General features: G+C 50.4%; 1 protein-coding gene and 1 non-coding gene across 5 annotated transcripts in view; both read left to right on the top strand.

The window, feature by feature from the left end:
- BCL2L11 (BCL2 like 11) overlaps positions 1-12612 on the top strand; it is a 44198-nt gene extending 31586 nt beyond the window's left edge. For all 4 annotated transcript variants that reach the window (XM_024743928.1, XM_024743925.1, XM_024743927.1 and 1 more), the window contains one exon: positions 9672-12612. In XM_024743928.1, coding sequence (XP_024599696.1) covers positions 9672-9770 — 99 coding nt within the window. In that variant the 3' untranslated portion in view covers positions 9771-12612. The remainder of the gene's footprint in view (positions 1-9671) is intronic.
- LOC112399083 (small nucleolar RNA SNORA31) lies at positions 9196-9324 on the top strand. Its single transcript, XR_003003161.1, has one exon. It is a non-coding gene; the product is annotated as a small nucleolar RNA SNORA31 (small nucleolar RNA).

Genomic DNA, 12612 nt, shown 5'->3' with positions numbered 1-12612 from the left:
CCTTGAAGCAGGAGGTGAGAGAGGCACAGGTGAGCGCAAAGCCCCGGTGCATGTTCCCTTCTCCTTTTGTGACTCGGTGGGTGTCATCGCCCCAAATGAACCCTGCCAGGGCAGGGCGACCCGCCCCTCTACCTGATGGGAGTTTTACTGCTCCAAGTCTGGTGTATATTTGTAACTTTCTGTTTTGAAATAATTGCAGGCTTTTACGCCAAAGTTGCGGGAATGGTACCAAGACCCCTCTTGTATCTGCCACGCGAGTCCCCTGCTATTAACATTGTGCCATGTTTGCTTTAACGTCGTCCCTCCTTGTACCTACCTGTGTGCAAACTATTTTCTGAACTCTTCGAGAACGAGCTGCAGGCACGACACTCCTTTACTCTTAAATTCGTCAGCGTGTCCTTCCTACGAATAAGAGTATATTCTCTTGTGCGGCCGCGGAGTAATTAGCAAGCTTGGGAAATTAACAACGTGGCAGTACTGTCGTGTCATCTGTGGGTCTTATGCAGACTTTGCCGGTCGTCCCAACAGTGTGACATTGTGTCCTCCTCCGTGCATCGTGTCGGGAGGCACAGGGTGTCAGTTTGTCCCATTCCCGGGACTCTGGTCAGAGGTGGTGTCCTCTACTACAAAGTCAGTACTTTTCCATTTGTCATAGAAGGAAGGTGTGTATAAATGAGGAAGAACTTCCCTTTCTCCCGTGTTTACTTCGTTTGTCAGCTTTAGTTCATGGGTCCGTGTTTAGTTCAGCAGGTTATTATATGTCCCTCTCGATACTTAATGCTCAGGTTGTCACGGATTTGGCCAGTGGCAGCCCCGCGGTGCGTCTCCACCACGTCGTTAGGCATGGAAGTGCTGCAACAGCCTAGGCACACGTAGAGCATATGTAGTGGGACAAAACCCAAGGGTCCAGAGAAGTGGTGGAGCTCTGGGATTCGTTGCTGGATGACCTGCAACCATACGGTGTCCTGGCTCCATAGCTCCCCATGTCCAGCTCTGTGAGATTCCGGGGAGGGAGGGCGAGGGCTCTCGGGGAACACCGGGCAGCCAGGGACGTCAGTGGGGAAACTGCGTCTCTCTCTGGGGCTTTCTGAAGCGGGCAAGCAGCTGGCTGGGGGCCGCGGTGCTGCGGCATCTGTGTGTGTTGCAGCAGCTGGCACCTTGATGCCTCCTCTTCCCCGTGGGTGGGGGTCCCCACCCAGACAGCCAGCTTTCCTGTTGTTTTTGCTGGCTTCTTCCACAATTCAGAAATTGCGTGAGTGCAAGTCCAGGTCCCATCTGCTGGAGGGAACGTCAGCAGGTGTGGGCTCCAGTCCCCTGCAGGCGTGGGATGCCCTGTGCTCACCACAGGTTCTTGGGGATGGTGTCCAACTGGATGGGATTCTTGGCCCTGGCTGGGGTTGCAGTCTGAGGCCACGGAGAGAGTGCTAGACCCTTGAGAACGTGAAGACACGTGCTCTTGGGGTGGTCAGCCCCATTCTCTAACCAGCGTGCCCCGGCTCCCCCCTGCCCCCAGTACCGAGGCTAGGATCTCTCGCCTTCTTGCCTTGCCATCAGCTTGTCCAGCCTAAGGCACTCTGTGCTCAGATAGGCTGCTCTTGGTTAGCGGTGGCATGGGGATGTCCCAGTGGGGGGCTGCAGTGGACAGCAGCACGCGATGCTAGGACAGGCTCTCTAGAAGGGCCAAGAAGTAGGTGAAAACCCTTTCATTGTTTGATCGCAAGAGACAGTGTATCTTTTGTTCACACTGCCTGCCTCCTACTTCTGTGCCGGGCGTGTGCAGGCATGAATTGACCGAACGACATAGAGGGAAGCGTAGCCCTGAACCACACAAGGTAGAGAAGCAAAGGTGGCTTGCAGGATGGCTCTGAGGGAAACCACAGTTTAATTGGTGTCAACACATTAGCATTTTCATGTAAGTCGAGCCTGGAACATCAAAGGGGCTCTGGACGCCGACCCCTCCTTGGAGTCAAAAATCCACGCACTGCCACCCCTGCCTCAAGACAAAGGAATTGATAAATGACTCACCCAAGGGCAGGAAGCTGAAACTGGACAGAATCAGGACTCAAACTCTAGTCCTTTTGATTCCACATATTGTGAACACAAACTTTCCCCCCCACTTCGCTAATTTAAAGATCTGTAAAATGAAGCAGGTACCAATACTGAAAAAAACCCGTGTGTAAGTGAACCTGCACAGTTGAAACCCGTATTGTTCAAGGGTCAAGCCGTACTATATGTGAACTTGAAGTCTGTCTGTGTCTTTCCTAACAAGTGAAATTCCCTGTGCTGTTTGATCCTCGTTTTCGGAAGGGCTGTTCTTCTATAGATAGTCTTCTGTAGCTAGTGGACGGGGAGAGGTCAAAATTATAGCTTGTTTGGTAATAGCATAAACCATACTTACGTCCAGAGATGCATGTTCTCAGATGGCCCTCTTTTGAGGCCTTCGTTCATCACATGGAGTTTAACAAAATGAGATGCTTTCTACTACTGTCTGAGAAAAGAATAATGAAAAATCTGCCTATCAAACATTAAAACTGGGCCCATCCTATCTCATGAGACGATGCCCCACATTTGTCGCACACAGGTTGATAGAATGACAGTTTCCGTAGCACAGCCAGCTGTGGGCGGGATAAACTGATGCTTGCCGTTTATTTGGGATACAGTTTTCAGGTTTAATGAGTGTCTCCCTTGGAGTTGGATAAGGCAGTTGTGGTCTTAAGAGCCTTGCACACCTGTCTGACACATGCCATATCCACACCACACGAACAATGACAAGGCGAAGAGAATGAGCCCATCATGGAGACGCCAGAGCCTGTGAGAGAGAAGAGCCTCCCTCCTGTGACATCAGCTCTGCTGTGTTTCCCTGAGGCCTTCCCCGAGAGCATGGGGTTCAGATTATCTCCACGGGGACCGTGGCTGTGGAGGGCTGAGCGAGGGCTTTCCGTGACTTGTGGAGGATAAAGGGTGATCTCGTAGGAAGATGCCGCTCACAGGCAATGGCAGGGACCTTGGGGTCAGATTCCGTCTGCCCACCTTCAGGAGCCCCATTTTCGGTCAGTCTCTTAGGGACGTAGTGACGCTTAAACCAAAGCGTTTAGAGATGCATCTAGAAAATGCTGTCCATCATCCCGTGCTACCATCCTTCTGTTTTCTCTCACTTTGAACTGTAGTTGAGACTTTTCTCCATCGGTCTTTAAGCTTTGGATAGAGAGATACGAGTAACTTTGTTCACCTGCGTGTCTGCTAAGTACCCAGCTCGTTAAAGGAAATGTCGGGGGGGGCACCCCCGGGGGTGTGGGGTGGGGACCCCGGACGTGCTGCGTCTGTCTGGGTTACACAGATGTGAGCCGAGGTTGAGGCGCTGGTGTGTGTGTGAATGGCTGGGTGGGCACCAAGCTGGATGTGGCTTGTGTGCTCGCTCACTCTGTGGCAGGTGGGCACACCTGCATGGCTGCCTGGCCCTTGAGGCACCGGAGGCCATCAACACATAACCATTTGGAGATGCAGGTGCCTGGAGGGGGACTTCAGAGAGGTCGAGCTGGGTTTTTTTTAATCTCTTGAGGAGGAAATGGAGATGCACTTTGAGGCTCGGCCCTCCTGCAGACATACAGAAATAATCAGCCTATCACGTCATCCTCCACTAGACCTCTTCCAGCTGAGCCAAAGCAGAGGGGTTTGAGCTGCGGTTAAAGAGCTTACATCTCATTAGCATTTGTCGGAGGCTGGGGCATTTTAGAACAGCGTGTTCTTGCTCTGCATCTAATATTTTGTCTAATGGTGCCTCGTGCGGGAGTTGTAAGAGCCATCTCTCCGGCTTCTCCGTGGTTGACACAGTGACACACCTCGAAGGTCACGGGCCGGGGGTTCTTCATTTCAGCCAGCTGGAGCCGTGGGGCCGGGGGGCCGACAAGTTATCTAGAGATCTGCTGCGGGGAGGGGGAGGTTTTGTACTAAGAAAATCCAGCGCATGCCAGGTTAATGGGAGAAGTGAGTATTTGTCCTACCGAAAGCGGTACCTGTCATAGATTCTCTGAAATGATGCACTGAACATTGGAGAGCGGGATTTGTGCAGATGCCGTCTTTCTGCGATGTTTGAGGATCACATCATCACCCTAGTGGGAGAGCTCGCCTCTGGTGCTTGGGGTGGAAGGGGCACCGCATCCGGCCAAGGAGCTCCGCTGGCGCCCTTTCCACAGCTGTGTTGACATCAAAGCATGTTAGGCACTAGCTATGCAAATGCCCGTGTTGCCGTGGTGATAGATAGAAAGTGAATTTGGTCTTTGGACAGCATTGCAGCAGCATGTCTGACACCTGAGAACAGCAGTGGACATGGAGCCTGCACTGGAATCTGAGCTGAGATGTCCTTTGACTGTGGTTCTTGGTCTTAAAGTGGAGAGAGACCAGGTCTTCTTAGCAAGTCTCCACATCGAGTCGTCACACGTGGGCCCTGTTCCTCTCTGACCTCTGTGTCACGCGCTTGTCACTTAAAATAACGTTTAGATCGATGGGTTGTGAAATGGGTAGAGGTGGTCTTCCATCCATCACCGGGGCCACTCTGTCCCTTGCCTCACTCTGTCACCTGTGATTATGGCAGCTCTCAGCACTGTTCTGGAAGGTGCCGTGACCACCCCTGGGGGAGCAGACACCATCCAGACAGATAGACACTCCATCCTCTGACAAAGAGGTTCTCTCTTTGTCAGAGTCCTTCCTGGTGTCAGAGTCCAGAGTTCAGTCTCCTATAACGTATTCCCACTTTAAAATGTATCTACCTTAAAAAAAAAAAAAAAAAGTTCAGGATGTCTTAGGCATTCAGTGTTGAAATTCTATAAGAAACAAGTTTTTGAACAAGTTATAAAAAATTGCTCAGAGTCTCAGTTCTGCAGGTATACCTTGCTTTTTGGTTTGTCTCCTAGAGTTTGGTATTGAGCTCTTTTTGATAAGACGGTGAAAAATAATGTCCTTGTTACCTTGACTGCCAGGAAACTCTTCCCTGAACTGTGGTTCTGTTGCAGCAAATCTCAGCCCTAGTTCCCAGGATAAGTCTCTCTTTCTTAATACTTGTGATCTTCCTCAACCTTTGTTTTTATTGTACTGTGCGTACCTCTGTGGTTTTGAGTCGGTAAGCCCCCTTGAGTAATGCCCAGTGTACCTGTGGGTTGTACGTACTGAGTCACTTGGCCCAGCGAGCTTTGACCCTGCCTTTGGAGCCCGGATTGGTGAGTGTGTGTTCTGCGTTGAGCTGAACTGTCGGGGTTACTTGGTGGTTCCTGATCCGCAAGCTCCGTCTGTGAAAGGGCAGGAGAGCTACGCTGGCTTGGGGGGTCGTGAAGACGGAAAAGGCGTGTGCCACGTTCCATTTGTCGGTGGCGGTGGGCGACCCTTCTCATCCCCAAGCTCAGGCTCACAAAGTCCGAAGGCCTGCTGTGTCCTGTGTACTTTGCAGAGGCTGGGCTCCTCTCCATCTGTAGGAGAGTGAAGCGGGAACAGAGCGGCCCACTGCAGGTATGTTGTGGTCAACCTGGCCAGTTGCCCGGGGCAGCCTGGGCTCCAGGCCTCTGTTGCATGCGGCACACCTGCTTCCCTGGTTTGGCTGTGATTGTTGTTTTGGCATTAAAATGTAATTAAGTTCCCCGATACTTGATTGGTGGTCTCGAGTGCAACCTGAGGCGGTCCCGGTGCTACAGCCATGGTGGTCGCCGGCGCTGTGTCTAGTCCCTGAGCCTCCTCTCCTGTCCCACCCCACGCAGAGGCCCAGCTCCTCAACGTATGGGCTGCTCCCCGGTCATGACAAGTCAGCCTGGACCCTGCTCCCCACTCCAGGGCGGACCCTCGGTGCAGCCCACCCTGTCTGCCACCCAGGTGAGCCTGTGGCCTCTGGTGTGGACGTGCAGGGAACTGTTCGGGATTCCCTGCTGAATGCCCTTGACGCTGTCTCCAAGGTCGTATTTCACATCTTCCAAGAAAACCGAAGTCTGTCCAGGGAAACTCAGAGCTCCTGAGTCCATCGCTTACCTTTATGGGACGATTCTTGGATGGAACAGCCCTGGAATTTGACACTGCTTTTCATTCTGGCTTACTGTGAAAAATCAAATACTATATTTTACCATAAAATACGATTTTTCCCAAGCCGTCTGCTCCTTCTTGCGTGCAGGGCCCCGCCTCTCCTCCTGTAATTCCCTCTCCTTTCCTCCCAGCAACTCTTCTTCCTCTGACTCAGCATGGGGCTTGGCTCTGTGCCTTCCTGCCCGGCTCTGCTGGCCCCGCTGCCCGCCTCTCTGGCCGATGCTTCTTTCTCTGTCATCGTCTTTACCTCTGTATTACCCTTGTCACAAGATCGTCTTCATTCGCATGGCTCTGTCCCTCAGCAGAGCGTAAGCTCCGCAAAGGAGATGCTGTCGTGTTGCTCTTTGGACAAGAAGGACCCTCCGCATCTTGACTGTGTTTGGGTGTAGGCTTCAGGCTTCGTTGGAACGTGTGGATGTGTTTCCGTCTGCGAGGTGGGAACTTGCACTTGCCTGCCTCTGGCTCCCGAGACAGGGCAGCTTTCTCTCGGGCTCTTCTCGTTGATGGTGGCACCGTGGGCGCCCTGTACGGTGGGCTGCGTCGTGCTCTCCTGCATGCGGTGCTGGCGACTCGGGAATGCCCACGAGACTTAACTGGGTGCAGACAGGCTACGAAGTCGAGCGTTGCCTGCGATGCCGGAGCCCCCCAGCCAGAGAGGAGCATGGACTGTCAGGATGGCCATAGAAGTCAATTACCCCAAATAATCCACTCCTTGATCTAGACCACGGAGATGAAAATCCCAGTTGCGTGGGATCCTGCACTTTGTACATGTGTGTGTGTAAGACATAAATTGTTTGTACCTAGGAGCGTATTTAGTTTTTTAGTTCTTTCCCCAAATGAATCATTGTAATATATCTTTCTAAAGTGTTTCTATGATTTAGACTAAAACAGCATTACGCAACTCTGAGCTAAGAAGTTTTGTTTTTCACTTAAAAGGTGAAGGATCAGGAAGGATGATTAAGCATGAGCGAGTGTATTAGTTTGCTAGGACGGCCAGAGCACAGGACCACGGACAGGGGGCCTTAAACAGCAGAAATGTATTTCTTCACATTCCTGGAGGCCAGAAGCCTAGGATCTCATGCTGGCTGGGCCGACCACGTCTGCCCTACGTTAGCATCGTCAGGCCGAGACCGTGTGCTCAGTGACTCCGGTAAGGAAGCTGATCAGTACGGCTGCAGGTGTCAGAGGGCGGCGCTTCTGCCCTGGCGCCAGCTGCCCTTCCTCCAGCTGTTTGTGAGGTGTGGGCCATCCACGCTGCGCCAGCAGCAGCTTCGGCGGGCCCTGCCAGCTGTCGAGGGCTTCCTGGGCTGCCAGGGCTCTTGGAATCAGTGGTAATGGCTTCCTCCATGGAATGTCGTCCAAAAGCAATCATTCACTGGTTTAACGGCGTGTGCCGTGTTGTCACGCGTGCTGTCGAGGGGCCAGGTGTCCCCGTATCCTCGCTAACCCAGATGTTGTAGCATCTTCTCGTTTGTCAGGGATTGGGTGTTCCTTTTAACAAACAGATCTTTCTTGCATTCCCCTGCCACCCTGGCACGTCTTTGCATACCGCCCCCATATTATTTTCATGTGACACGAAAGCAACAGTCTGAAAAACTCGGGAAGACTTCTCTCATCCTACACCTGCTGTCCTCAAGGGTGCGTGGAAGGTTTCTCCTCTCAGACGCTGCCAGTTCTGGAATATAAAATTGGCTAAGTGTCAACAGTTGGGGGTCTGTCCCTACTGTGTGACCCAGTCCCCTCGTGGCGTCATGTTGACTCCATTCTCCGGTCCTACTGAGGCCAGCAGTGACAACTGTTTGGCTTGGATTTCCCACCTTGAAGTGATAGTTTAGCTCAGCTCTGCATACACTTTCTTCGTTTTAGTAAGTCGTGGTTTTATTTTGAATAAGCCTCTTTCAACCTGTTAATATTAGTCTCAACTAAAATTAACCTTCCCCTAAATTATTCTCACCCAGAAGAAGCAAAGTAATTTTGAAAGTTAAATCAAAACAAAGCAATCTTGTGTGTCAGGCTGATAAAAATCGCAGACTGTGGTTACGGAGCGCCTCTACAGGAATCGCTTACATAAAGCTGATTTCCTCCAGTCTGGCTCCTGGTTCTGGAAGGAGCAAGGGAAGTGCTCCGGCCTTATCACAATTCCATCCCGTACAACGAGCCCCAGAGGGCTGTGTAAACAGTGGCGAAGAGGGAGCTCTGCTTGCAGCTGGCGTCTGTGGACAGCGATTGTGTCTGGGAAGGGGACGCCCATCCTCGGCCTGCCCCGTGGCAGGTGGTCCCGTGGATGTGTGCTGGAAAGCACCCCCCAGCCCGCCGGAGTGAGAAGGGGGTTGGTGGAGTGCTCCAGACAGAGCAGGGAGCTGGCCTGGGGTGTGGATTTCAGACCTGAACAGGGAAACCGGTCACAGCTCCTGACATGGAGGCGGATGTGCTCTGTTACCAGCTTTGGCTGCTCTGAGTTTACACCCTGCACTTAACCCGCGAAATGGATTAGCGCTCGAAGGTGGAAGACCCAGGGACCTCTGAGACCTTGAAGTACCCTGGCCGTTTCCTTTGGAACAGTTTCTCAGCTTGTCACGATCCTATGGTGGTCCCCAGCAAACGGGGCTTTTCTATATTTCATCGCTCTTTGCCCGCCACTCCGGGGTACTGGAGGGGCCGGTGGTTGACGCCGCCTGTGTCGGTGACCGTGGCCGCAGCCCTGGACCAACGGCGCTGACCCACCGGAGCTGCCCACCGACAGGCAGAGGCGCGGTGGCGCATCAGTGCCCCACTTTATTTAGCTTCTTAGGGCAAATTACCCCGAATCACTGATTTCTCAAGTAAATGACAGCCACCCGAAACTCACCCTTGAGGGAGTCTGAACCATATTTTGAATGTTGGTAACTTGGGCAGTAAGGTGCTTACCTCGCATCCACCAAGTTCTTTCTTTCCTCTCTTCCATCTGCTTTACCTGCGCCTCTCTTCACGGGACCCCCCGAACTCCAGGACTTGGGGTGGCTCTCCTCCAGCAGCTGCACAGAGCCGGTGGGGATACTCATTTTCCGATGGTTGCTACGTTTCCTGATTAAGGCAGCTCCGGCCAGCGATGGCGTCACCTGTGGAAAGAATATGTGGTTTTTAGAAGGAGAAACAGTGCATCTATTTGACAGACCTGGGGCAGTTACTGTCTGCTAAGATTTCCACTACAGATGCAAGAAAAGTGTCCTCACGCTTTCTGTCTGTCTGATTGTGGCAGCCCAGGTTGAATGGGGGAATACAGGGAAAACTTGCAACTCATAAATAACCTTGTGAACGGTAAAAGCCTCCTTTATTCCAAAGAAGAATTTACAAGAGTTTACAATTAAAAAAAAAAAGTGGGGGGGGGAGGGAAACAGATTCAGGGATTCTCTTTGAGCTTTCCAAACATCCTTTTGGTCGCTTTAAAGAAAACCATCATTTGGTGTGCCTGCTCTTTTTGCAGTGACGTCTCAGGGAAGAAGTGGCCCTTTAAGAGGCACCTTCATAGCTGTTCAGATGGGATTGGTTGTTCCCTTAAATATGGGTTCCCCCGCCAGCCCCTGAAATAAGTCGGGGCTGGAAAGTAAGGAGCTTTCCTTTTGTTGTTTCAGGTCTTTCTGAATAATCACCAAGCAGCCGAAGGTCACCCGCAAATGGTTATCTTACGGCTCTTACGCCACATCATCCGTCTGGTGTGGAGGATGCAGTGACAGCGGGTTCCTCACGGAGCCGGGATGTGCAGACATTTTGCTCGTTCAGACCGACAGGCGCAGCACCTCGGTGTCTCGGTGCCCTTGCTGTGCAGCCCGAGGTCCCTCGCTGGAGGGGGCGGGCGGGGAGCCTGCCGGCGTGTCCGAGCTGCACGTGGACCTGACCTTGTCTTTCATCATCACCACGCGGCCGAAATTCTAACAGAAGCTTGTTGTGAATGTAAATGAGGGAGGATTCTCTTTTTAAACAATGTACAAATCATGGTTCTTTGGAGCAGGATTTTATGCAAGAATGGTGTTTACATGCCGTGTGTTTTTTTTTTTTTTTCCCCACCTTCTTTGATAAGAACAGGTTTTTCAAAAAGGAAACGGAAACTTTTTAACCAACTCGTGAGTGATTTTTGTACTAAAATTTTAAGAACCTTTTGCCTACTCTCAGAGGATTGTGTAAACTCCACAGTGGAAACTGAGCCAGCTGATTTATAAAGCTGCCTTAGTTTATTTTTAGAGGTCACCATACAGCATTTTTAAACAGGAGAGGTATGATGTGGCCCCTCCCTTCCCTGCCATTGCTTCTTGGACCTTTTTTTTTTTTTTAAGTCATTATTATTAATACCAAAAAAGTTCTTATGAAATGGAACTGGTGAAAGGGGCAGAGGGGTCTGTTGTCAGCCTGTATTGACGTGCCACTCCCATTTTGTAAATATCTACTTACCTCCTTAAATTCAGTTGCATCTGTGGCAAAATTTCAGACTCTCTTTGTGTTTCTCCTTACGTCCTTTGGCGATGCTCCTCCAGCCTGTTGGACACTGAGGCACACATTTGGTCCAGTGTAATTTCTTGGTCAAAAGTATAATTGGGTCTGAACATGAGTTAGTATCTGCCTGTATCAGACACAGGTCTGTTTGTCTATTGGTAGCTTACTCACTGGGAGGTGCTCGATGTTGGTTTTCGTTTGGTTTTGATGGGCTGGTCGTTGAGAAGTGTTCTGAAGGGGCAATGGCAGTCATAACACAAGGTATGCACTGTTGGCTTTTCTGGTTGCAGGCCTTCCCATATCACAGGATGGACTCAGCCTAAGGCCCCAGGTGGTTCACATGCCCACGTGCAGCCGAGTTCCGTCGAGGTATCCAAGCTCGAGCCCTTGTGGGAATTGGCGCAGGCTATGGGCGGGACTTGAGACAGCTGTTTCCTGGGCATCCTGGCTTTTTGTCCAACTCAGAGTTCATCTGGCTTTTGATGGCTAACACTCGGTTCCCACTCTCTGAAATACAGACTTAATTCTGCTCTCAGCAGTTCCATAAAAAACCCCGTCGGACACAAGTCTGAAATGGTCCCTTGGCCTTCTGACAGATGTCTGTGTCACTTGTTCCACTTCTCTTGGCACGGCTGGATTTCGTCAGGCCCCCTTCATGCAGCCACTTCTGTTGGGGATGCTCTTCCTCTGCGCCTGCCACGATTATGGCAGAGAATGGAAGCCCACGAGTTGGTCAGTCTTTTCAAAGGCAGTTAAACTACTGGGGAGACCCAAAAAGGATTAGGGAGCATTGAAAGAGGGGAGGTGGAGATCGTTCTGTGAACCCCATCACTCTTATAGTTTTAGAAACCTCAGATTATTAAACAGCTTTTTAAAAGAAGATACGTGATTTTTCAGATGAGTCAACAGTGCCAACAACAGCTGTCGTATTTGCTTTTGGCCCATCGAGAACCAGTGTTTTCACGTTATCAGTTGGAAAAATTGATTCATTTTTGTATCTTCATAATTTTATATAAGTATATATATATATATATATGTTGCATATACGCTTTTTTCTTAGGTAGAGATATTTGACTCCAAATATTCTTCCTTCTAAAAGTTTTCTTTTCCCCAGGTATCTTCTTGGGGTCTTGAATCGTTTTAAAGCTGTGTTGAGTCTCAGCTTGTGTCCTTGACATGTCTTGAACCCCTCTGCAGGGTCCTCAAGTCCACGCGGTTGTTAAGGTGGTTGGTGGAATTGCAGCCGTGGGCCTGCTGGACACACACACCAAAGACGTATTTGGTTCTGGGCCGCTCCCCTCCCAGGATCTCTATACGGGCCAGTCTCTCGGACTGGAGCACTTTATTCTGTTCCTTCAGCCCTGGTGCCCGGGGGCTGAGTGCTCGCTCACCCACGTGCAAGTTTACCTCGGGCTCGGCGGCCTCCAGGCCCCCGGGCTGGCCGTGGAAGCAGCTGGTGAGGAAATTAGAGATTCTATGAATTGTAGAAGTATTAAGAGGATGTTGCCCCAGGACTTAAAAGAGAGGTGACTGGACGTCTCTGTACTGTACGTATCTGTTTATCAAGATGCCTCCCTGCAGAAAGTATACCCACTGTGGGTGTACCTTTGACTTCTTATTTTTCCTTCCTTTGACTTTTTATAGAGGAAAAAAATAACTCGATCCCTTTTTGGAAACTGAATGCGGGTTTTGTGCCTTGACCACCTCGTCTCACGTGAGGTTTGTAGAAAGTGTCCTGTGACTTTTCACAGAAATGCAATAAACACACACGAAATTAACTTCAAGAGTGAATCTGCAAATTACCTGGACTCCCGTTTATGAAGAATTTTTTTTTTTCTTGGTTGTGGAGAAACCAGGTGAACATTTCTTCCGAGTTAAAAAAACAAAAACAAAAAATGTACACAGTAGACGACAGCTTTCTCCTGTTTCCCCTTCTTAATATTGTATATATTTTGACTATTTATTAGATTAGGAAGTCATACTTTACTTATCAACTGAGCCAAACGTCTGTGTGCAATTATTATGTTTCCTTTACCTTTCTTGTAAAATTTTGTACAGCATAAATGAGTAAAAAAAAAAAAAAAA

Source organism: Neophocaena asiaeorientalis, unplaced genomic scaffold (genome assembly GCF_003031525.2).
Source record: "Neophocaena asiaeorientalis asiaeorientalis breed wild unplaced genomic scaffold, Neophocaena_asiaeorientalis_V1.1 scaffold114, whole genome shotgun sequence".
Classification (NCBI taxonomy): domain Eukaryota; kingdom Metazoa; phylum Chordata; class Mammalia; order Artiodactyla; family Phocoenidae; genus Neophocaena; species Neophocaena asiaeorientalis.
Note: the sequence above shows the minus strand (reverse complement) of the source record. Positions and strands in the feature narration are given on the sequence as shown.